The sequence below is a fragment of the Anolis sagrei genome, chromosome 11, assembly GCF_037176765.1.
Source record: "Anolis sagrei isolate rAnoSag1 chromosome 11, rAnoSag1.mat, whole genome shotgun sequence".
Taxonomy (NCBI): Eukaryota; Metazoa; Chordata; class Lepidosauria; order Squamata; family Dactyloidae; genus Anolis; species Anolis sagrei.
In genome coordinates, this window is record NC_090031.1 from 22,034,534 (window position 1) to 22,060,047 (window position 25,514).

At 46.3% G+C, this 25,514-nt stretch overlaps 1 protein-coding gene across 2 annotated transcripts in view; it reads left to right on the top strand.

Moving 5' to 3' along the window:
• DOC2B (double C2 domain beta) overlaps positions 1 to 25,514 on the top strand; it is a 210,921-nt gene that overhangs the window by 101,932 nt on the left and 83,475 nt on the right. For both annotated transcript variants that reach the window (XM_060757050.2, XM_060757051.2), the window contains one exon: positions 17,853 to 17,927. In XM_060757050.2, the coding sequence (XP_060613033.2) occupies positions 17,853 to 17,927 (75 nt within the window). The remainder of the gene's footprint in view (positions 1 to 17,852; positions 17,928 to 25,514) is intronic.

Genomic DNA, 25,514 nt, shown 5'->3' on the forward strand with positions numbered 1-25,514 from the left:
TGTGGAACTATTCCTTTACTCCCCCAGCAGAGCTGTGAGTAGTGAAGCCTTTGTGCAGGTGGGATAGAGAAACCCACACATCCTGCTGTTAGGCTCCAAACAGTGTGACTGAACAAAAGTCCTCCTTTCCTCCAAAACCCTGGGAAAAGGGCGGGTCTAAACTCAAGAACGGAAAATGGAATGTTGTTGGGCAGGAAAAGAGATTGAAAGATGGGCTCAAAGCCAACCTTAAAAACTCTGGCATAGACACTGAGAAGTGGGAAACCCTGGCACTTGAGCATTCCAGCTGGAGGTCAGCTGTGACCAGCAGTGCTGTAGAATTTGAAGAGGCACGAATGGAGGGCAAAAGAGAGAAACGTGCCAAGAGGAAGGTGTGTCAAGCCAACCCCGACCAAGACCGCCTTCCACCTGGAAACTGATGCCCTCATTGAGGGAGAACACGCAGGTCAAGAACAGGGCTCCACAGTCACCTATGAACCCACCGCCAGTACACCGATCTTGGAGGACAATCCTACTCAGACAACGAGGGATCACCTAAGTAAGTAAGTAAGGTCTTGGAAGGAGTCTTCTTGGGACAGGGCTCTGTCTGTGGTTTGGCTACGTTCCCAAGCATCCGAGCGGAAGACACATTCCGAGTCATACTTTCACACATTGTCTGCATGTCACCCTCTTCCCGAATGACATGTTTTTGTTCCAAGCTGGTTGAAACCCACCCACGGGGCTGAGATGGTAATGAAGGCGCCTGCACGCCCGGCCAAGTCTGCTATTCTTTTCAGAGGAAGGAAAAGTTTCTGCCAGTGCTTCCAGATAACGAAGGGCCTGCAAACAGTGGGGCGCATCGTTCGCAAGACCAAGCGACGAACTTGACAGCGCAGGCAGGGAACTCTCCTGGCTTCCAGCGGATGGGAGATAATTCATTTGCACCTCCAGGCAAGGTGACCTGTTTCCGAAAGGCTGCCTTTTTCCCGAGGAGGAGCGGGAACAGATGGTTTTCTAGCATTCACTAGACTGTCTGATCACACACGGGGCGAGAAACTGGCATGTGCCAAAATGGAGCAAGTATTTTGGATAAGTGGAACTTCACTTGTATTTTCATAGAATCCAAGAGTTGGAAGAGACCTCGTGGGCCATCCAGTCTAACCCCATTCTGCCAAGAAGCAGGAAAATTGCATTCAAAGCACCCCCGACAGATGGCCATCCAGCCTCTGTTTCAAAGCCTCCAAAGAAGGAGCCTCCACCACACTCCAGGGCAGAGAGTTCCACTGCTGAACATAGAATAGAAGAGTTGGAAGAGACCTCTTGGGCCATCCAGTCCAACCCCATTCTGCCAAGAAGTGGGAAAATTGCATTCAAAGCACCCCTGACAGATGGCCATCCAGCCTCTGTTTCAAAGCCTCCAAAGAAGGAGCCTCCACCACACTCCGGGGCTCAGAGTTCCACTGCTGAACATAGAATCCAAGAGTTGGAAGAGACCTCGTGGGCCATCCAGTCTAACCCCATTCTGCCAAGAAGCAGGAAAATTGCATTTAAAGCACCCCCGACAGATGACCATCCAGCCTCTGTTTCAAAGCCCCCAAAGAAGGAGCCTCCACCACACTCCAGGGCAGAGAGTTCCACTGCTGAACATAGAATCCAAGAGTTGGAAGAGTCTCGTGGGCCATGCAGTCCATCCCCATTCTGTCAAGAAGCAGGAAAATTGCATTAAAGCACCCCCAACAGATGGCCATCCAGCATCTGTTTGAAAGCATCCAAAGAAGGAGCCTCCACCACACTCCAGGGCAGAGAGTTCCACTTCTGAACATAGAATCCAAGAGTTGGAAGAGACCTCTTGGGCCATCCAGCCCAATCCCATTCTGTCAAGAAGCAGAAAAATTGCATTCAAAGCACCCCTGACAGAAGTCCATCCCGCCTTTGTTTATAAGCCTCCAAAGAAGGAGCCTCCACCACACTCTAGGGCAGAGGGTTCCACAGCTGAACATAGAAACATAGAGCTGGAAGAGTTGGAAGAGACCTTCAATCAAAGAGCATTCTGAACCCCACCAATGACAGAATTGTGGCAAACTTCCCACGCAGAACCCCCATGACCCACAGAAAATACTTAAGGCCATCCTGTTCAACTCCCTTCACCAGGGCAAGAAAACGTAATCAAAGCCCTCCTGACAAAGAGCCATCCATTCTGCCAAGAAGCAGGAAAATTGCATTTAAAACACCCCCAAGGGATGACATTCCAGCCTCTGTTTAAAAGCCTCCAAAGAAGGAACCTCCACCACACTCCAGTGCAGAGAGTTCCACTGCTGAACACAGAATCATAGAATCCTAGAGTTGGAAGGACTCTATATCTCTCTGTGTGTAAATCATATCTATCTATCTATATCTATGGCTGAATGGCTCTTTGTCAGGAGGGCTTTGATTACATTTTCCTGGTGAAGGGAGTGGGAAATTTGCCCCAATTCTATCATTGGTGGGGTTCAGAATGCTCTTTGATTGTAGGTGAACTATAAATCCCAGTAACAACAACTCCCAAATGTGAATGTCTATTTTCCCCAAACTCCATCTGTGTTCATATTTGAGCATATGGAATATTTGTGCCAAGTTTGATCCAAATCCATCATTGTTTGAGTCCACAGTGCTCTCTGGATGTAGGTGAATAACAACTCCCAAACTCAAGGTCAATGTCCACCAAACCCTTCTGGTGTTTTCTGTTAGTCATGGGAGTTCTGTGTGCCAAGTTTGGTTCAATTCCATGTTGGTGCAGTTCAGAATTCTCTTTGATTGTAGGTGAACTATAAATCCCAGCAACTCCAAATCCCAAATGTCAAGGTCTATTTTCCCCAAACTCCACTGGTGTTCACATTTGGGCATGTTGAGTATCCGTGCCAAGTTTGGTCCAGATCCATCATGATTATAGGTGAACTATACATCCCAGCAACTACAACTCCCAAATGACAAAATTAGTTAGTAGGTGTCTTGAGTCCAAATTTGGTGTCAAGCTGAAAGGTGTCCTTTAGATTACTCCACAAAGGCTGTAGGAACTGTCCTGTGGCCCCAGCAAAGGCTGGCTGTATTCCCCCAACAAAACCTGTGGAACTATTCCTTTACTCCCCCAGCAGAGCTGTGAGTAGTGAAGCCTTTGTGCAGGTGGGATAGAGAAACCCACACGTCCTGCTGTTAGGCTCCAAACAGTGAGACTGAACAAAACTCCTCCTTTGCCTCCAAAACCCTGGGAAAAGGGCGGGTCTAAAGACTCTAACAATGATTGTCAGGCTGCTGGCCCTATGACTGCAACTTGGGGAAGCTACCTGATTGCAAAAAGCATGGCTGAAATAAATGCATACAAACTAGCAGTGCAAGAAAAAGAGGTTCAAATCTACTGGTACTGCCGTGCCAGCACAGGGACGGTTTCTAAGTGGGTGTGTCAAAGGGGATGTGGAGCCCAAGTGGGAGAGTTGCTGACCTTCCCATGGTTCACATCCTCCCTTCACCCAATGGGGGTGGGGTATGCAGCCGCTCCTGCAGTCAGGCTTGCCTTGCAATCCTCTGGTCTTGGGGGAAGAGTTGCCTGGTAGCCACATGGGCCTCATGGAGTCTCTGCGGTGGCTCCAGCTGTTGCTGGGGCTTGCCTCACCAAGCCCCCACCCCTCCATTGGGCCAGGCCTTCTCCTTCCTTCCCTCTTTCCTTTCCTGAATCCACCCTCCCCAAAAGAAAAAGGATTCTGCTTTCCTGCATGGAAAGGGACTCCATGGCGAGGCTTCTCTTCCCTCACAACGGTTGGTGCTTCATTCTTCTCGCGCAATGAGGAGAGGGGCTTTTGCGCATGCTCTGTAAGGCATTTTTCTTTTGTGGGAGTTTTAAGTTATTTCCCCTTCATTTTTTACGGTTTTTTTGTTTGAAAGACATAGATCGGATTAGAATGTGTTTTGCTGCCAAATTTGGTGTCAGTTCGCCCAGTGGTTTTTGAGTTCTGTTAATCCCACAAATGAACATTACATTTTTATTTATATAGATATATATTTCTCCATATGTTTAGCTAAGTAGCAAAGCTGTCCGGTGCACATTGGTCCCATTGGGAATCCATCCCATTCTTCATTACTCACTGGGCTGGATAGTAATGTAACAGCAACCATCTATGTATTTCCCAAATACATTATGCAAAACATATCTTTGACAGTATTTTCCCCATTCCTATTATATTGCAAGTACAATATTTCTTCTCCTTGTTTTTCCTGCTGAAGGGACCTTAGCCAAGCCTGCAACAGCAAGCTCAGGAGCGTCCTAAAAGCCTCTCTCTCTCTCTCTCTCTTTTGCTCCTTGAAAATAACCATGAAATAGAGCCTGCGTAGTAATTTGCCTATTGATTCCGCTGCAATTGAATTACCTTCTGAGAGAGCCATTAAAGGCCTTTCTGGAACAGACGCACAACGAAATTGTGTGTAGGGAAGTTAGAGATAGAAAAACAGGGGAGCCCAGAAAGCGGACTGGCTTCGTGATGTTGTTTCTGGATGGCTGAGAAAGAGAGAGAGGTGATTTAATACGCATGGCCTGAAACAGGCAGAAGAGAGATGAGAGGGAGAGTGTGCCGTCACACTCAGACACTAGGCCTGGGTAACAACGCAAAAATTTGTTTCTAAAATCGATTTGTAATTGGGGGGGGGGGGGGTTTGTTTCGATATTTAAAATAATTACAAAACTTTCCCAAAAAAAAGTTTCGGTATTTACGAAATTTCGTAAATATTTACAAAACATTTTGTAAAGATGGCGCCCTTTTTTTTTTCAATATTTTTTAAATATTTTTTAAATTTAATTATTAATTTAGTAGAATAGGGATTAATTATTATTAATTATTATTAAGGAGGGAAGGCAGGCACTCACTCTGGCGGGCCCTCTCGCTCGCCGCTCGCTCGCCCCTCTCGCTCCAGCAGACAAGAGTTCTTCCTCCCACCCTGAACATTATTCCACAGATATATCAACCCCACTTGCCTAGTTTCCAACAGACCTCACAACCTCTGAGGATGCCTGCCATAGATGTGGGTGAAATGTCAGGAGAGAGTGCTTCCGCCCCTCTCGCTCGCCGCTCGCTCGCCCCTCTCGCTCGCCGCTCGCTATTATTATTAATAGGCAATGCTAAGCAAGCTGGCCAATTGCAACATTCAGGCAGGAAGCAGCCAGACCATGAAGCTGCAAGGCCATTCGATGCTCATCAAGCTGGCCAGCTGCAACATTCACGCTTGCCTGCAGCAGACAAGAGTTCTTCCTCCCACCCTGAACATTATTCCACAGATATATCAACCCCACTTGCCTAGTTTCCCAACAGACCTCACAACCTCTGAGGATGCCTGCCATAGATGTGGGTGAAATGTCAGGAGAGAGTGCTTCCGCCCCTCTCGCTCGCCGCTCGCTCGCCCCTCTCACTCGCCGCTCGCTCGCCCCTCTCGCTCGCCGCTTGCTCGCCCCTCTCGCTCGCCCCTCTCAGCAAGCATCGGCAGGCGGCCATCTTACGTATTTCCGAAATGGACGGAAATACAAAATTTTTTGGCGCCTGCCGTTTCGATATTTAAAAACACTTCCAGGTTAAAAAAATGTTTTGTAATCGTTTCGTAATTCAAAAATTAACGAATTTTTTAACGAATTACGAATTAACGAAATGAATTGACCAGCCCTATCAGACACTATAAAGTTAAGACTAAGATGTGCTTCTCTCTTTATCTGGGTGAACCGTGGGTGACCTCAAGATTCTCAACAACTGAGGCCAGTCCAGATTTGAATATCAACAGAACATTTAGTTTTCAAAGTCCTTGACAGACTTGGCACAGCTTGATGAAGTTACAAACACAGTCAATTTGGGAAACCATATAGATATTGTATTGTCGAAGGCTTTCATGGCCGGAATCACTGGGTTGTTGTAGGTTTTTCCGGGCTGTATGGCCATGTTCTGGAGGCAATTTTTCTCCTGACGTTTCGCCTGCATCTATGGCAAGCATCCTCAGAGGTAGTGAGGTCTGTTGGAATTAGGACAATGGGTTTATATATCTGTGGAATGACCAGGGTGAGACAAAGGACTTTTGTCTTCTGGGGCTAGCTGTGAATGTTTCAGCTGATCACCTTGATTTGCATTCAATGGCTTGGAAGCGCCTGGGGGGAATCTTTTGGCCTGGTTGTTTCCCCTCTGTTGTTTTGCTGTTGTAATTTTTGAGTTTTTTAATACTGGTAGCCAGATTTTGTTCATTTTCATGGTTTCTTCCTTTCTGTTGAAATTGTCCACATGTTTGTGGATTTCAATGGCTTCTCTGTGTAGTCTGACATAGTGGTTGTGAGAGGGGAAACAACCAGGCACATAAAATCACTCTCAACAAAAGTTTCCCCCCAGGCACTTCCAAGCCATTGAATGCAAATCAAGGTGATCAGCTGAAACATTCACAGGGAACTCTGGCATGGGCTGGTCCATGAGGTCACACAGAGTCAGAAGCAACTGAAAGAATAAACAACAACATGAAGTCCTTTGGCCACAACGAATAAACAACAACAACAACAACAACAACAACAACACACTTTACATTCCTCCCTGTCTCCCTGAGGGGGACTCAAGGCGGATGATAGTCTAATACAGCACGCACAGCCCGGCTGACATTTCTCTCCAGATGTTCTGTCGCGCGCTGGGCCTGTAAAGAATTTCCTTTAGAACAGGACGTGCAACCTTTGCCCAACAGGAAGCCAGGGGGCCCGAGGAGAAGTTCACAGAGGTTTTCCACCACAAATAGTCTTTAGATGGCTTGTGAAGTATAACAAAGTCTTTTATTGATGAACAGTCAAACAGAAACTTCTCTTGTTTTCAATAAAGCTAAACAAATGCTTCCAAGCTTTATGCAACTGCTGACTTCCTAATCTTGCCCACGAAGGTCAGGCAACTGTCTTCAATAACTTCTTCTTTACTTTAAATGGAAAATCCTCTTATTAACTTATCCCAGGCTGACTGTAATCTGACCCGTACTGATGTGGGCTCCACTACCGGGTCGAACTGCTTCTCGAACGCTGAGTGGACCTACCAGTAAAGGTTTAGATGCTCTCCAGCTGGAGTTCTTTGGTCTTTAGGGCTGTTTTCCTGGAACTCTTTGGAGACTCTAAAGACTGTTTTCCCCTGGAAAGTCTTAAGGGTTGAAGCTTTTGTACAGGGGAAGCTAGCACACGTCCTGTACATTAGCTTTCCTTGCTGAGACTAACTAAAAATGGCTCCCTTCCCTTCCCAATTGCCCTGAGCAAGGGGCAGAACCAAACTTAACGATGATGGACAGGTGACTTGCCCTATGACTGCAACCAAAGGAAGCCACCTATCTGCAGAATCCCAGGAACCTTGGACTGCAAGCAAACATTTAATACAAAGCAAATAAAATTGGAGCTCCTGGTACAGCCATACCAGAACACCAGCCTTGGCTGTGCAATCCTTTGAATTTGCCACCGTAGGCCTCCGGTGCCAACGTGTGACAATAGCAGCATGTTTGCACACACACAATTAACCTCAAATGCCAGAGCTTTATCATTTGGTACTTTTAAGAAATCACTCTCCTTATTTTAAGTCTGAAATTAATTGCGAGCTGGAATGAACCTAGAATTAGCTGTTAGAACAACAGCAAGGGTGTCATTAATTATCTCACTCGAAATTGGTAGCTTTCCACCCTGTGCTGCCACACTGATGTATCTTGGCTCTGGTTTTGCAGTCGCGAGGTCTCAAATGGACTACCTGGCTGATCTGAAATGCTTTTCGCTGATCCTAGCCTGTTCTCTTTCAGGGTCTGCTTCCCATTCTCTGTGGCTTAGCTTCACCTTGGCTGTAGTGCAGTGGTTACGGCATCACATGTGGTTACGGCATCCTCCCTGTTGTAAGACACGGACCCACAAGAGCCCGAAAAATAGTACAGGTCAATGACTGGCTTAGAAAATGGTGTCAGGAGGAACGCTTTGGCTTCCTCGACCATGGCCTGCTATTCCAGGAGGATGGCCTACTGGCAAGGGATGGGGTGCATCTCACACAAGTAGGAAAACACTTTTTTGCTCACAGACTCGCAAACCTCATTAGACGCACTTTAAACTAGGTCCACCGGGGGAGGGGGACAACAGCCTTGCGAACACTACTTTACCCATAATGTCTGGGAATCGCCAGCAGGCTAAACGGAGGGCTGCACAAACACAACAAGGACCACGTACCAAAAGCACAATAATACCAATTAAACAGCTCAAGGGAAGATCCCAGGGGCTCACATGTCTTTACACTAATGCACAGAGCATGGGAAATAAACAAGACGAACTCCAACTTCTAGCACAACACCACAAATATGATATCATAGCCATCACTGAAACCTGGTGGGATGACTCCTATCGCTGGAATGTAGATATCGAGGGGTATAACCTCTTTCACAGAAACCGAACAAAGGGGAGAGGAGGCGGAGTAGCCTTATATGTCAAAAACTCTTATGCTGCACAAGAAATTCAAGACAGCAATCTGGGAAACCAGCTTGAAATCATCTGGATAAGAATCAAGGGAACTGGGACTCAAAAAGATGTCGTTGTAGGCGTCTACTACAGACCCCCAAGCCAGGAGGAAGATCTTGATGAAGTCTTCTGCCAACAGTTGACCAAACAGGCACAGAAAAGAGATGTAGTAGTCATAGGCGATTTCAACTATCCCGATATTTGCTGGAAAACAAACTCGGCCAAGAGTACAAGGTCCAACAAATTCCTCGCTTGCCTTGCAGACAATTTCATGGTCCAGAAGGTAGAAGAGGCAACAAGGGGATTGGCTACTCTTGATCTCATCCTAACAAATGCGGAGGACCTGATCGATGCGGTCGAAGTGGTAGGATCCTTAGGGGCAAGTGACCATGTGCTCCTGCAATTTGAGGTACAAAGGAAGGCCGAAACTAAGACAAGTCAAACCCGCATTTTGGACTTTAGGAGAGCTGATTTCCAAAAAATGAAGGAAACGCTGAGCAGCATTCAGTGGACACAGATACTAAAAGACAAGGGAGCTACGGATGGATGGGAATTTCTCAAGAGTGAAATACTCAAGGCGCAATTGCAAACCGTGCCAACAAAGAGAAAAAATAGGACAAGTGCAAAGAAGCCAGAATGGATGTCCAAAGAACTTCTAACTGTGCTAAGACACAAAAGAGACATGCACAAGAAGTGGAAAAAGGGAGAAATCACCAAAGAAGAATTCAAACAAATAGCCAACACCTGTAGGGAAAAGGTCCGCAAGGCTAAAGCAAAAAACGAGCTCAGACTTGCCAGGGACATTAAAAACAATAAAAAGGGCTTCTATTCTTATGTCAGTAGAAAAAGGAAAAACAAGGAGGCGATAGGACCTCTTCGAGGAGAAGATGGGGCAATGCTGACAGGGGATAGGGAAAAGGCAGAACTACTTAATGCCTTCTTTGCCTCGGTCTTCTCACAAAAAGAGAGTCTTCAACCTCAGCAAGATGGAGTGGATGAGGGATTGGAGGACATCCAACCCCAAATTGGGAAAGAAGTCGTCCAGGAATACCTGGCCGCTCTTAATGAGTTCAAGTCCCCAGGGCCAGATCAACTACACCCCAGAGTATTGAAGGAACTAGCGGAAGTCATTTCGGAACCATTGGCAACCATCTTTGAGAGTTCTTGGAGAACGGGAGAAGTTCCAGCAGATTGGAGGAGGGCCAATGTGGTCCCAATCTTCAAGAAGGGAAAAAAGGACGACCCAAACAACTACCGTCCGGTCAGCCTCACGTCGATACCGGGCAAGATTCTGGAAAAGATTGTTAAGGAAGTGGTCTGCAAACACTTAGAAACAAATGCAGTCATCGCTAATAGTCAACATGGATTTATCAAAAACAAGTCATGCCAGACTAATCTGATCTCTTTCTTCGATAGAGCTACAAGCTGGGTAGATGCGGGGAATGCCGTGGATGTAGCGTACCTGGATTTCAGTAAGGCCTTCGACAAGGTCCCCCATGACCTTCTGGCAAGGAAACTAGTCCAATGTGGGCTAGGCAAAACTACGGTGAGGTGGATCTGTAATTGGTTAAGTGGACGAACACAGAGAGTGCTCACTAATGCTTCCTCTTCATCTTGGAAAGAAGTGACGAGCGGAGTGCCGCAGGGTTCCGTCCTGGGCCCGGTCCTGTTCAACATCTTTATTAATGACTTAGATGAAGGGCTAGAAGGCATGATCATCAAGTTTGCAGACGACACCAAATTGGGAGGGATAGCCAATAGTCCAGAGGACAGGAGCAGAATTCAAAACGATCTTGACAGATTAGAGAGATGGGCCAAAACTAACAAAATGAAGTTCAACAGTGACAAATGCAAGATACTCCACTTTAGCAGAAAAAATGAAATGCAAAGATACAGAATGGGGGACAATGCCTGGCTCGAGAGCAGTACGTGTGAAAAAGATATTGGAGTCCTCGTGGACAACAAGTTAAACATGAGCCAACAATGTGATGTGGCGGCAAAAAAAGCCAATGGGATTTTGGCCTGCATCAATAGAAGCATAGTGTCTAGATCTAAGGAAGTAATGCTACCCCTCTATTCTGCTTTGGTTAGACCACATCTGGAATATTGTGTCCAATTCTGGGCACCACAATTCAAGAGAGATGTTGACAAGCTGGAAAGTGTCCAGAGGAGGGCGACTAAAATGATCAAGGGTCTGGAGAACAAGCCCTATGAGGAGCGGCTTAGGGAACTGGGCATGTTTAGCCTGAAGAAGAGAAGGCTGAGAGGAGATATGATAGCCATGTATAAATATGTGAGAGGAAGCCACAGGGAGGAGGGAGCAAGCTTGTTTTCTGCTTCCTTGGAGACTAGGACACGGAACAATGGCTTCAAACTACAAGAGAGGAGATTCCATCTGAACATTAGGAAGAACTTCCTGACTGTGAGAGCCGTTCAGCAGTGGAACTCTCTGCCCCGGAGTGTGGTGGAGGCTCCTTCTTTGGAAGCTTTTAAGCAGAGGCTGGATGGCCATTTGTCGGGGGTGATTTGAATGCAATGTTCCTGCTTCTTGGCAGGGGGTTGGACTGGATGGCCCATGAGGTCTCTTCCAACTCTATGATTCTATGATTCTATGATTCTATGATTCTACATGCAAAAGGTGCCCGTTTCAGTTGCTAACATCTCCAAGTAGATCCGCACATGACGCCTGCCCGAAACTCTGGAAACGGTGCTGCCTTTGAACACAGGCAGTGCTTGCACTACTTAGGATGTTTAGATCCTAGGGACCAGAAATAGGCATGGGAAACTAGATGGAGAGAAATTACAGCTGGTGGTCTATCTATCTATCTATCTATCATCTATCTATCTATCTATCTATCTATCCATCTATCCATATATCCATCTATCAATATCAACATCAACATCAATATCAATGTAATGCTCTTTTGTGGGATTAACATAACTAAAAAACCATTGGACGAATTGACACCAAATTTGGACACAAGACACCTAACAGTCCAATGTATGTCCTTCACTCAAAAAATTGATTTTGTCATTTGGGAGTTGTAGTTGCTGGGATTTATAGTTCACTTACAATCAAAGAACATTCTGAACCCCACCAATGATGGAATTGAACTAAACTTGGCACACAGTTCTCCCAAGACCAACAGAAAATACTGGAAGGGTTTGGTGGGCAGTGTTCTTTTGTTTTGGAGTTGTAGTTCACCAACATCCAAAGATGACTGTGGACTCAAACAATGATGGATCTGGACCAAACTCTACACGAATACTCAATATGCCCAAATATGAACACTGGCGGAGTTTGGCGGAAATAGAATCTTGACATTTGGGAGTTGTAGTTACTGAGATTTATAGTTCACCTACAATCAAAGAGTATTCTGGACCTTCCAACGATAGAATTGGGCCACCTACTAACCCAAGGAGTGACCATCACTAAAAAATGGATTTTGTCATTTGGGAGTTGTAGTTGCTGGAATTTATAGTTAAGCTACAATCAAAGAGCATTGTGGACTCTACCAACAATAGAATTGAACCAAACTTGGCACACAGAACTCATATGACTGACAGAAAATACTGGAAGGGTTTGGTGGGCATTGACCTTGAGTTTGGAAGTTGCAGTTCACTTACATCCAGAGAGCACTGTGGACTCAAGCAATGGTGGATCTGGACCAAACTTGGCACAAATAATCCATATGCCCAAATATTAACACGGAGATTGGAGGAAAGCGACCTTGACATTTGGGAGTTGTAGTCACTGGGATTCACAGTTCACCTACAATCAAAGAGCATTCTGAGCCCCACGAACGACAGAATTGGGGCAAACTTCCCACACAGAACACCCACGACCAACAGAAAATACTTAAGGCCATCCAATCCTACTCCCTTCATCAGGGCAAGAAAACGTAATCAAAGTCCTCTTGGCAAAGAGCCATCCAGTCAGAGATATAGATGGATGGATGGGTGGATGGATAGATAGATAGATATGATTCACACAGAGAGAAATAGAGTATCAGAGATTTGAAAGGGACCTTTAAAGAAGGACAATGATATGACACTCTCCACATTAACACTGACAAAGAAACAACAAGAAATGCTGTTTACCCACAAGTATAAAGAAATTACATATATTAGAAACCAACACTTTCTCATTACTTTATTTTCCAGATCACCAGACTGGGCCACAGCAATGCATGGCAGGGGACAGCTAATATATATATAAATGTCATGTTCATTTGTGGGATTAATAGAACTCAAAAACCACTGGGGGAATTGACACCAAATTTGGACACGATACACCTATCAACCCAATGTATGTCCTTCACTCAAAAACAAACAAACAATGAAAACAAAAAGCACAAAGGATTGCCCTCCCGACATAGCAGGAAAAGAGAAGGGGCTCCATGTGGCAAGCCTCCACCTCCACCCCCATGGTGCCCACTCTCGTTTATGTGTGTGTGTATGTGTGGCCGTGCACGCACACCTGGCACCTCATGCTTTAACGGCTGGCTGTTTCCCCACGAGGAGGAGTGGGCATGGCCATGGGTCTCTTTCTGGGTATGCAGTTTCTCCTTTGTGGACATGCAGTTATTGTGGTAAAATTAGGTGCCTCGGTTTATATTCGGATCGGCTTATACTCGAGTATATACGGTATGTTGTATGTCTAAATGGCATTAAATGTTTGCCATGTATATGTGCATTGTGAACGGATCAAAGTTGCTTTGATCCATTCTGGCCTGGAAACCATGTTAACGGCAGTCTTGGGAGAGATCATCTGGAGTTTCAGGGTGCGGTGTCACCTGTACGCAGATGATGTCCAACTCTGTCACTCCATTCCACCTGCTACTAAGGAGGCTGTCCAGGTCCTGAACTGGTGCTTGCCATCTTCACAGGATTGATTGGCGGGGACGAGGGATAGGGCCTTCTCAGCAGTGGCCCCTCGGTTGTGGAATGCCCTCCCCAGGGACATTAGATCAGCCCCCACCCTCTTAAAATTTTGCAAGAAAGTTAAAACCTGGCTATATTAGCAGGCCTTTCCAAACGCAGTGTAGCTATTAAACTCTGATCTCGGAACGGTTGGGCAATGTGACTGGATAATGACTGGTAATGAAATGCAGAGGACTTACGGTTTTTTATTGTGTTACTGATGTTGATTGTAATGAATTTTTACTTGTGTTTTTAATGTTCAAATTATTTTTGTACTGTTGTGGGCATCGAATTGTGCCGTTTTGTAAACCGCCATGAGTCGCCCTCGGGCTGAGAATGGCAGTATAGAAGCATAGTAAATAAAATAAATTAATTGTAATCCACCCAAGAGTTGCCAGATGTTCAGGCTGGGTTTAGAAAAGGCAGAGGAACGAGAGACCAGATTGCCAATATCTGCTGGATAATGGAGAAAGGCAGGGAGTTTCAGAAAAACATCTACTTCTGCTTCATTGATTATTCTAAAGCCTTTGACTGTGTGGATCATAATAAATTGTGGCAAGTTCTTGGTGGGATGAGCATCCCAAGCCACCTTGTCTCTCTCCTGAGGAATCTGTACAAGGACCAAGTCCCAACAGTCAGAACTGACCACGGAGCAACAGACTGGTTCAAGATTGGGAAAGGCGTACGGCAAGGCTGCATCCTCTCACCCAACCTTTTTAACTTGTATGCAGAACACATCATGCGATGTGCGGGGCTTGATGAATGCAAAGCTGGGGTGAAGATTGCTGGAAGAAACATTAACAACCTCAGATATGCAGATGACACCGCTCTGATGGCCGAAAGCGAGGAGGAGCCGAGGAGCCTTCTCATCAAGGTGAAAGAAGAAAGCGCAAAAGCCGGGTTGCAACTAAATGTCAAAAAAACCAAGATTATGGCAACAAGAATGATTGACAACTGGGAAATAGAGGGAGAAAATGTGGAGGCAGTGACAGACTTTGTATTTCTAGGCGCAAAGATGACTGCAGAAGCAGACTGTGGCCAGGAAATCAGAAGACGCTTCCTTCTTGGGAGGAGAGCAATGTCCTGTCTCGATAAAATAATAAAGAGTAGAGACATCAGACTGGCAACCAAGATCCGCCTAGTCCAAGCCATGGTATTCCCTGTATTCACCTACGGATGTGAGAGCTGGACCTTAGGGAAGGCTGAGCGAAGGAAGATCGATGCTTTTGAGCTGTGGTGTTGGAGGAAAGTGCTGAGAGTGCCTTGGACTGCGAGAAGATCCAACCAGTCCATCCTCCAGGAAAGAAAGCCTGAGTGCACATTGGAGGGAAAGATACTAGAGACAAAGTTGAAGTACTTTGGCCACATCATGAGGAGACAGCAAAGCCTAGAGAAGACAATTATGCTGGGGAAAGTGGAAGGTAAAAGGAAGAGGGGCCGACCAAGGGCAAGATGGATGGATGGCATCCTTGAAGTGACTGGACTGACCTTGAAGGAGCTGGGGGTGGTGACGGCCGACAGGGAGCTCTGACGTGGGCTGGTCCATGAGGTCACGAAGAGTCGGAGACGACGGAATGAATGAACAACAACAAAATCCGCCCCGAGCCCCCTGCGGGGTGAGAAGGACAGAATATAAATACTGTAAATAAATAAATAAAATAAGGCGAGCATGGCTGTCTCAGTTCTGTGACTGGTCTGAAACCAGACTGTGACGGATCCAGTTTCATCCAAGAACCCCTGGAGCTGTGATAGACCAAAATATCTCCAGTGCATTAATAAACCAAAATAGCTAGACAATCCTTATCTAGAGAGACCCGAAGTTTAATTGGATGTGTCAAACCCATCCTAAACTCCTTGTTCTCCATCTCTTCAGGTATTCCTAGATGTCCACATCGTCTCTTAATGATGCCACCACCATCTCCCACGCTGTGCCGCAGCCCACCTTCAGTCCTATTTTCTCTGGTTTCCTTTCTTTTGAGGCCAGGGTGGAATTAAAGGAGGGCAGAATCCTTTCAGACAGCGTTGCCTGCCATCTGAATTTGAATACTCATTTAATACGTACCTGCCTTTCTTAAACCGCAATTATTTAGCATTCATTATGTGTATAATTCTTCTTTTCTCCCATGAGATCAGGTTGGCTGGTTCTTTCCCCCTCTAATCCTCCCAGGCGCTTCTCTTCTTACCCGTTTGGCGGAAAATTGCCAAACACTTTCCGATGCCTTCGGTATACAAACCAAAAACTCTGATATCCTTTGCTATGTTCAAGTTTTCATTTGTGTGTACCAAGAAGCAGAAAAATTGCATTCAAAGCACTCCCGACAGATGGCCATCCAGTCTCTGTTTAAAAGCGGCAGAGAGTTCCGCCGCTGAACAGCTCTCCCAGTCAGGAACTTTATTTATTTATTTTTATTTATTTATTTCGAACATTTTTACCCCGCTCTTCTCAACCCCTGGGGAGACTCAGGGAGGCTTACAATTGGCAATAATTCAATGCCGCATCATAAAATACAGAATAACAAATATAACTATTAAACATGAACATTAATAAATAAAGATTAAAACAGTATACTTACACTCTGAGCCCCCGGTGGCACAGTGGGTTAAAGCACTGAGCTGCTGAGCTTGTTGATCGAAAGGTCGCAGGTTCGATTCCGGGAAGCGGCGTGAGTTTCCGCTGTCAGCCCTAGCTTCTGCCAACCTAGCAGTTCGAAAACATGCAAATGTGAGTAGATCAATAGGTACCGCTCCGGCGGGAAGGTAACGGCACTCCATGCAGTCATGCTGGCCACATGACCTTGGAGGTGTCTCCGGACAACGCTGGCTCTTTGGCTTGGAAATGGAGATGAGCAGCACACCCCAGAGTCGGACATGACTGGACTTAATGTCAGGGGACTACCTTTACCTACCTTTACCTTACTTACACTCTGATTAGCTATTGCCGGTCTGGTGGCTGTTTAGCTAGCCATCTACTAATGATTACTCCACTTAACTTATCCAAATCCTCTTTCATGCCATAGTCAACATTATCAATTGCCCTTTAACCTGATTGCCCGAAGGCCTGGTCCCACAGCCACGTTTTAACCTTTTTTTCTAAAGGTGAGGAGGGATGACGATGACCTAATTTCCCCAGGGAGCAAATTCCACAGGCGGGGGGCCACCACCAAGAAGGCCCTGTCCCTCATCCCCGCCAAGCGGGTTTGAGACAAAGGCGGGGCCGAGAGCAGGGCCTCCCCAGACGATCTTAAGCTCCGAGGTGGGACGTAGAAGGAGATACGTTCGGACAGGTACGCTGGACGTTCCCCCAGATGATCTTAAACTCTGAGGTGGGACGTAGAAGGAGATACGTTCGGACAGGTATGCTGGACGTTCCCCCAGACGATCTTAAACTCTGAGGTGGGACGTAGAAGGAAATATGTTCGGACAGTTACGTTCGGACGGAGATTCCTCGTGTTCAGGTGGAATCTCGTTTCTTGTAGTTTGAAGCCATTGTTCCATTGCGTCCTAGTCTCCAGTGAAGCAGAAAGCAAGGTCGCTCCCACCTCCCTATGACTTCCTCTCACATACTTATACATGGCTATCATGTCTCCTCTCAGCCTTCTCTCTTCTTCAGGCTAAACCTGCCTAGCTCTTTAAGCCGCTCCTCATAGGGCTTGTTCTCCAGATCCTTGATCATTTGAGTTACCCTCCTCTGGAGACATTCCAGCCTATCAACATCTCCCTTCAATGGGTTGTTGTAGGTTTTTCGGGCTATATCGCCATGTTCTAGAACAGTGTTTCTCAACCTGGGGGTCGGGACCCCTGGAGGGGTCGCGAGGGGGTGTCAGAGGGGCCACCAAAGACCACCAGAAAACAGTGTATTTTCTGTTGGTCATGGAGGTTCTGTGTGGGAAGTGTGGCCCAATTCAATCGTTGGTAGGGTTCAGAATGCTTTTTGATTTTAGGTGAACTATAAATCCCAGCAACCACAACTCCCAAGTGTCAAGGTCTTTAAGCCGCTCCTCATAGGGCTTGTTCTCCAGATCCTTGATCATTTGAGTCGCCCTCCTCTGGACACATTCCAGTTTGTCAACATCTCTCTGCAATTGTGGTGCCCAATGCTTTTTGTTTTGTGTGTTTGTGTGTGTGTGTGTGTGGATTTTGCATTAGGAATACATGTGTCTCCTTGCCACTCTTCTGCGGTTTTTTTTATTTCCTGGATATGCCCCGCGATACTACATTGCGTTGATTCCCCTTGGTACAATAACAGCCGGTTCTCGGGGAAAAGTGGCATAATCATTAGATAGACACGAGCGCCCTGTGTAAACAGGAACGGATAAATTGGTTTCGCCTGGAATAAATCACCCAGAGACACCACTGGGTCTGAATAATAAAGAGGCTGGGGGCGGAGGGCTCTGATAATTGCTGGAATTTCCCCGGAAAATGTGATATGTTTTCTTTCTCCCTCTAGGGCCTGAAGCCGATGGATCATAATGGGCTGTCTGACCCCTACGTGAAATTGCATTTGCTTCCTGGTGCCAGTAAGGTGAGTAACTCTTCCCCGTTTCCTACATTTGCGAGACAGTAATTAAAAGCATGGCTTCCCTGGCTGGCCTTTAAGCTCTTTTCCCTTATTAACCTATTGTCGACGTAGCCAGCTGTTGCTTGGCCCGGCTCCTGCTAATCTGGGCGTCCAAGCCAGAGCGATACTAAGCCCTTGCCGGGGGAAAAGATTCCACGATATGATGACCCATTCTGGAAGCGGGCAAAGATGGATTCTCCGCTGTTTGAGAAGTCTGGGGAGGGTGTGGACCACACCGAGTGACAGCTTCAGAGGGGAACACCAAGATGTCTATCTATTACATTGGATGAAAAGTAATGCCTCCACCTTCACAACTCCACAACAGATAGCAGTACTAGTATGCGGCAGGTCCTGGCTTCTTCAGTAGACTCTCCTCTACAGTTCTATTTTGGTGGGAAGCCTTAAGATTGAACAGTTGTGTTGTTGAAGAGTGAAGTATGGAACCCTATACAGACGGTCATGAGCTAACAAAACAATTTATTCCCGGGTGTAGGAGCCCAAAATGAGAAAAGGGAGATAGCAGTTAGGCTTAGGATTAGTAGCAGAAAAATATAAAATTGAAACGGCGGCGATCTGCCATTTTATGATTTTTCGCGGATAAGGGGGTCTGAAATGGCGGTTTCCGTATCCGTGGTTTGAACGGACACAGATTCGGGGTCCCGGGGGCGCCCGGAGGCGCCTCCCGCGGGCTCACGGCTCTCCGGAGCCCGGAAAAAGGTTTATTTTAGTGTTGTTACAGTTTGAGTCAGGAAAGATACAAAAGTATCAAGTGGAGAGATAAAAAGTTGCAAGTTTCAAGTACCTTTATTAGGGAAATGATACAAAGTAGGGAGAAGGGGAAAGCAAAGGAAAGTTGCAGGCATTCCTGGTTTTGAGCTGGCTTCTGGGGCACATTTCATCTGATGGTCCCCAAAACTTGACCCAGGAACTGCGGAACTCTCCGCTGCGGTTCACACCAATGTGAAGGCGGGGCTCCCTGCCGCGCTCGGGCTCACAGGGACAAAGGCAAGATACTCCACTTAAGCAGAAAAAACGAAATGCAAAGATACAGAATGGGGGACAATGCCTGGCTCGAGAGCAGTACGTGTGAAAAAGATCTTGGAGTCCTCGTGGACAACAAGTTAAACATGAGCCAACAATGTGATGTGGCGGCAAAAAAAACCAATGGGATTTTGGCCTGCATCAATAGGAACATAGTGTCTAGATCTAGGGAAGTAATGCTACCCCTCTATTCTGCTTTGGTTAGACCACACCTGGAATATTGTGTCCAATTCTGGGCACCACAATTGAAGAGAGATATTGACAAACTGGAATGTGTCCAGAGGAGAGCGACTAAAATGATCAAGGGTCTGGGGAACAAGCCCTATGAGGAGCGGCTTAAAGAGCTGGGCATGTTTAGTCTGAAGAAGAGAAGGCTGAGATGAGATATGATAGCCATGTATAAATATGTGAGAGGAAGCCACAGGGAGGAGGAGGGAGCAAGCTTGTTTTCTGCTTCCCTGGAGACTAGGACATGGAACAATGGCTTCAAACTACAAGAGAGGAGATTCCATCTGAACATGAGGAAGTACTTCCTGACTGTGAGAGCCGTTCAGCAGTGGAACTCTCTGCTCTGGAGTGTGGTAGAGGCTCCTTCTTTGGAAGCTTTTAAGCAGAGGCTGGATGGCCATCTGTCAGGGGTGCTTTGAATGCAGTATTCCTGCTTCTTGGCAGAATGGGGTTGGACTGGATGGCCCATGAGGTCTCTTCCAACTCTATGATTCTATGATTCTATCTTCAACGTAAATGTGCTTACGTATCCTTCCAATAATAATAAAGAGAACAACATAACATATGTAATAATAACAATAATAATAAAAAGAGTAAAATAATGAATGTTGCAGTAACAACAATTATACAGTAAAATAATAAATCTGTATAAATAAAAATGTAATGTTCATTTGTGGTATTAACAGAACTCAAAAACCACTGGACAAATCGATACCAAATTTGGACACAAGACACCTAACAACCCAATATATGTCCTTCACTCAAACAATTGATTTTGTCATTTTGGAATTGTAGTTGCTGGGATTTATAGTTCACCTACAATCTAAGAGCATTCTGAACTCCACCAATGATGGAATTGAATCAAGCTTGGCACACAGGACTCCCATGACCAATAGAAAATGCTAGAAGGGTTTGATGGGCATTGACCTTGAGTTTGGGAGTTGTAGTTCACCTGCATCCAGAGAGCATTGTGGACTCAAACAATGATGGATCTGGACCAAACTCTACAAGAATACTCAATATGCCCAAATGTGAACACTGGTGGAGTTTGGGGAAAATTGAATCTTGACATTTGGGATTTGCAGTTGCTGAGATTTGTAGTTCACCTAGAATCAGAGTATTCTGAACCCCACCAACGATAGAATTGGGCCAAACCGCCCTCATAGAACCCCCATGACCACCAAAGTGGGCCACAGCAATGCGTGGCAGGAAACGGCTAGTGTATAATAATAGAGTAAAATGATAAATAACCTTGACTCGAGTATAAGCCGAGGGGGAATTTTTCAGCCTAAAAAAGGACTGAAAAACTAGGCTTATACTCGAGTATATACAAACAAATTACTAGTGGAGGCTTGAAAAAGTTTGCTATTTCCAACAACCCATGCTTTGGTCAGAGTTGCCCGCATTAGCCAATGGCAAGGATGCTTCAGATCAGTTTTCATCTTCATGCATTCATGGTGGTTTTGTTGCTACTGGTTTTTTTTTTTTAATAGTTACTGGTTTTCCCAAATTTTAGCTACAATGATCTGGTATGGATGTTCATGGGGGTCGTGCCATGAGTAGGTGACACCAGCGATACTAGTCAAATAAATGAGTAAATGTTTGTTAATGAGGTGGGTGGCGAAAGGTAAAGTATATTTGTATGAGCAGCGGTTGTAATCTTATCCCTGCCTTCCTTGGTATTTACAGCTGTGGATTTTCAGTTTGCATTTGCCCACTTGTTTGACCCCTAGTGCCTGACCTGCTAATTGATTGTGGACTTGCCTTTTTGGAAGTGCACTTCAAGGTCGAAGCAGAGCGAGAGAGAGACTCTATAAATAACACTTCTGGAGAGAAGTGGAGCGAGGAAAGAGAGTCATAATTTTCTGCACCTATATCGAGCAAGACTGGCATGTAAGTTTGGTGTTGTCGCCTGTTCACACGCATCTGTCCTGCTGTTAAATGCCAGGTAAAACAGTTGTCATGCAGGATTCGATCCTGGATGAACATGTGGACCTGGCTTGTATCACCGAGACCTGGCTGGACGAGTTGAGGGGGGTTAACCTCATCCAGCAATGTCCGCCAGGTTTTGGGGTGCATCAGCAGGCCTGGGGGTGGGGTTGTGGTCGTCTATTGTGAGTCCATCCCCTTGATCAAGTGCCATCCTGCAATCGCCTAGGTTGGACAGGGTTACATTCCCCCTGAAGGCGCAGGGTGTGATCCTGGACTCATCGCCGAGCCTGGAACCCCAGGTTTTGGTGGCAACTGGGAAAGTATTTGCACAATTAAAACTTGTGCACCAGCTGCGTTTGTACTTTGGGAAGTCTGACTTGGCCACAGTAGTCCACACTCTGGTTACATCCCGTATAGACTGCTGCAACGCACTCTACGTGGGGTTACCTTTGAAGACTGTCCGGAAGCTCCAAATGGTCCCACAGTTGGCAGCCAGGTTACTAACAGGGACATCACTCAGGGAGCATACTACTCCTCTCTTGCACGAGCTCCACTGGCTGCCAGTTTGCTACTGGGCACAGTTCTATAAAACCTATAAAGCGCTAAATGGTTCGGGCCCAACTTACCTGTCCAAATGCATCTCCTCCTATGAACCAACTAGGACGATAAGGTCGTCTGGGGAGGCCCTGCTCTCAATGCCGCCAGAATTTGGCGGGGACGAGAGACAGGACCTTCTCAATGGTGGCCCCTCGGCTATGTAATGCCCTTCCCAAGGACATTAGATTGGTCCCCATGCTTTTAACATTCTGGAGCAGTGGTTCTCAACCTGGGGGTCGCGACGCCCAGAGGGGTCGTTTGGCAAGTCTCGACGGGTCACAGCCCTGCCTCCTTGTGCAGGCCCCATGTGTCATCCTCAGGGTGCTGGTGAAGTTCAGAAGGCTTTTTGATCGAAGGGGAACTATAAATCCACACAACTGCAACTCCCAAATACCAGGGTCTATTTTCTCCAAATTCCACCAGTGTTCAAATTTGGGAATATTGAGCATTTGTGCCAAATTTTGTCCAGACCCATAGTTGTTCGGGTTCATAGTGCTCTCCAGAAGTAGGTGAACTACAACTCCCAAACTCAAGATCAATGCCCACCAAACCCTTCCAGTATCTTATGTTGGTCATGTTCTACATCTCTCATCAATCACTGTCAATTTCTCCCAACCCCCTCCAGTATTTTCTTTTGGTAATGGGGGTTCTGAGTAGCACAGCGCAAGGGCCGATGTCTTCACTGTGTCTGGTTGTGATCCCCAGGTTGTGCCAGTCAGCTTTCGTATGATAATGTTTCTAGCGCCCACCTTTTGCTTGATGTTCAGACAGTGCTTCTTGTAGGTCAGAGCACGGTCCAGAGTGACTCCCAGGTATTTGGGTGCGCTGCAATGCTCCAGTGGGATTCCTTCCCAGGTGATCCTCAGAGCTTGTGATGCTTGTCTGTTCTTAAGATGAAAAGCACATGTCTGTGTTTTAGATGGATTAGGGATCAGCTGGTTTCCTCTGTAATAGGCAGTAAGAGCACCTAGAGCTTCGAAGAGCTTCTGTTCAACCATCTCAAAGCTCCCTGCTTGAGCGGTGATGGCACGATCATCAGCATAGATGAAACTCTCTGTCCCTTCTGGCAGTGCCTGGTCATTTGTGTAGATGTTGAACATGGATGGAGCAAGCACGCTCCCCTGAGGCAGGCCGTTCTTCTGTTTCTGCCATCTGCTTCTCTGGCCCTGGAACTCAACAAAAAAGCTCCTGTTTTGTAGCAGGTTTCCTATGAGGCGGGTGAGGTGGTAGTCCTTTGTGTTATTATACATTTTTCTCAGGAGGAGGCGATGGTTCACAGTATCATAAGCCGCTGACAGGTCTATGAAGACAGCTCCTGTGGTCTGCTGCCTTTCAAAGCCATCTATGTGCTGAGTCAGGTTCAGCACTTGCGATGTGCAGCTGTTCCCGATAATGAAAGAAGATCTGCAGGGACATCATGATGCTTCTGATGAAGACGTTGAGAGAACTGTGAGACGCTGGTTGCGGAAACAGAGTGTCGACTTCTTCCGTGACGGCTTCAGAAAACTTGTTCATCGTTGGCAGAAATGTATCCAATGGTCTGGTGATTATAGAATCATAGAATCATAGAATCAAAGAGTTGGAAGAGACCTCATGGGCCATCCAGTCCAACCCCCTGCCAAGAAGCAGGAATATCGCATTCAAATCACCCCTGACAGATGGCCATCCAGCCTCTGCTTAAAAGCTTCCAAAGAAGGAGCCTCTACCACACTCCGGGGCAGAGAGTTCCACTGCTGAACAGCTCTCACTGTCAGGAAGTTCTTCCTAATGTTCAGATGGAATCTCCTCTCTTGTAGTTTGAAGCCATTGTTCCGCGTCCTAGTCTCCAAGGAAGCAGGAAACAAGCTTGCTCCCTCCTCCCTGTGGCTTCCTCTCACATATTTATACATGGCTATCATATCTCCTCTCAGCCTTCTCTTCTTCAGGCTAAACATGCCCAGTTCCCTAAGCCGCTCCTCATAGGGCTTGTTCTCCAGACCCTTGATCATTTTAGTCGCCCTCCTCTGGACACATTCCAGCTTGTCAATATCTCTCTTGAATTGTGGTGCCCAGAATTGGACACAATATTCCAGATGTGGTCTAACCAAAGCAGAATAGAGGGGTAGCATTACTTCCTTAGATCTTATGTGGGAAAGTGAATAGTGGTAGTTAAAGAGCACATTTTAAGGATTATTTCTGCATTTGGTTTATTAAAAGATGCCCATCCAAACCCAAGTAACGAAGGTGGAGGCATTATTTTTCATTCAGCCCTCGTACTTGCATTGCATGCTTTCGAACTGCTAGGTAGGCAGAAGCTAGAGCTGACAGTCAGGAGCTCACCCTGACTCCTGGCTTTGAACTGCCAACCTTTTGGTCAGCAGATTTCCTGCAGCAAGCAGTTTAACTCACTGTGCTATAGATATTGTTCCCAACGCCCCACCACCACCACCACCTCCTGCCACCTTCAAAATTCAGCCTGGCTTCTCGGTGGGCTCATTCCAAGTTCAGACGGAAAGGCAGAACGCATTCCCTGCCCCACTGCCCTGGAAATCACCAACCCTCTTCCTCTGTTTCCATCCTTTGTAGTGAGCTTCTCTCAGTGAATTCATCTTGCATGACTTCAGGGTATTTCCCCCCCCCCCCCCCCTAAAGCTTGAAGTATTTCCATCTTTTGAAAAAAAGAAAAAGCATGTACAAATCTATAGATGTTTATTTATAACTTGTGGTTGGCTTGTGAGAGCTTTTGAAAAACCGAGCTTTGACGGCACACCTCAGGGAGAGGGAGAGACAAGCTTTACAGGACAGATCAATAAACCAAATGTGCCATCAGTAAGCCGGAAAAAGGGGAAAAAACCAAATAAAGCTCACAATGTTTAAAAAGAGGGATTCCTTTAAGGGAAGTAACCGCATTCCCCAGTCCTTTGCTGTCATGCAGAGCAAGGCAAACTGCATAACCTTCACACTGGAAGACATTTCTTAGGAGCGGCTGACAAGGGATCCAAGCGTTCCTAGGTTCACCCATGTGAAGCCAGTTAATTTCCCTTTCAGCTTGATCTCGAAGCTCCGCAGAATTTTCTGACATATAGAAAAGCCTATAATGGGGTTCCTTGGCAATACTTTTTCAGAGGAGGTTTGCCTTTACCTTCCTCTGAGGCTGAGAGTGTATGACTTGATGACTATACCATAAAACAGTGTTTCTCAACCTGGGGGTCGGGACCCATGGGGGGGTCGGAAGGGGGTGTCAAAAGGGTCGCCAAAGACCATCCAAAAACACAGTATTTTCTGTTAGTCATTGAGGTTCTGTGCGGGAAGTTTGGCCCAATTCTAGTGGAGTTCAGAATGCTCTTTTATTGTAGGTGAACTATAAATCCCAGTAACTACAACTCCCAAATGTCATGGTCGTTTTCCCCCAAACTCCACATTTGGGCGCAGCTGGCTGTCAGCTGCATTAAGATCACTCTGACCAAAAGGTCATGAGTTCGAAGCCAGCCTAGGTTGGAGTGGGCTTCCAACCAATTGTATAGCTTACTAACTGTACCCTGCCACACGTTGCTGTGGCCTATAGTAAGAATTTTCGAAGTAGAGGTAGATATCTGGACTATTATGAAAGAGAGGTACCTACCTATTCCTTCCCCTCTTTTTCTTCCCCTTCCCTTTCCTCTCCTTTCTTCCTTCTCCACCTCTTTCTTTCATTCCTTATTTCACTCTTTGGTTTCATCCTTCCTCCTCTCTTTCCTTCCTTCCCTCCCCCTTTCTGTACTTCTTCCTTTGTCT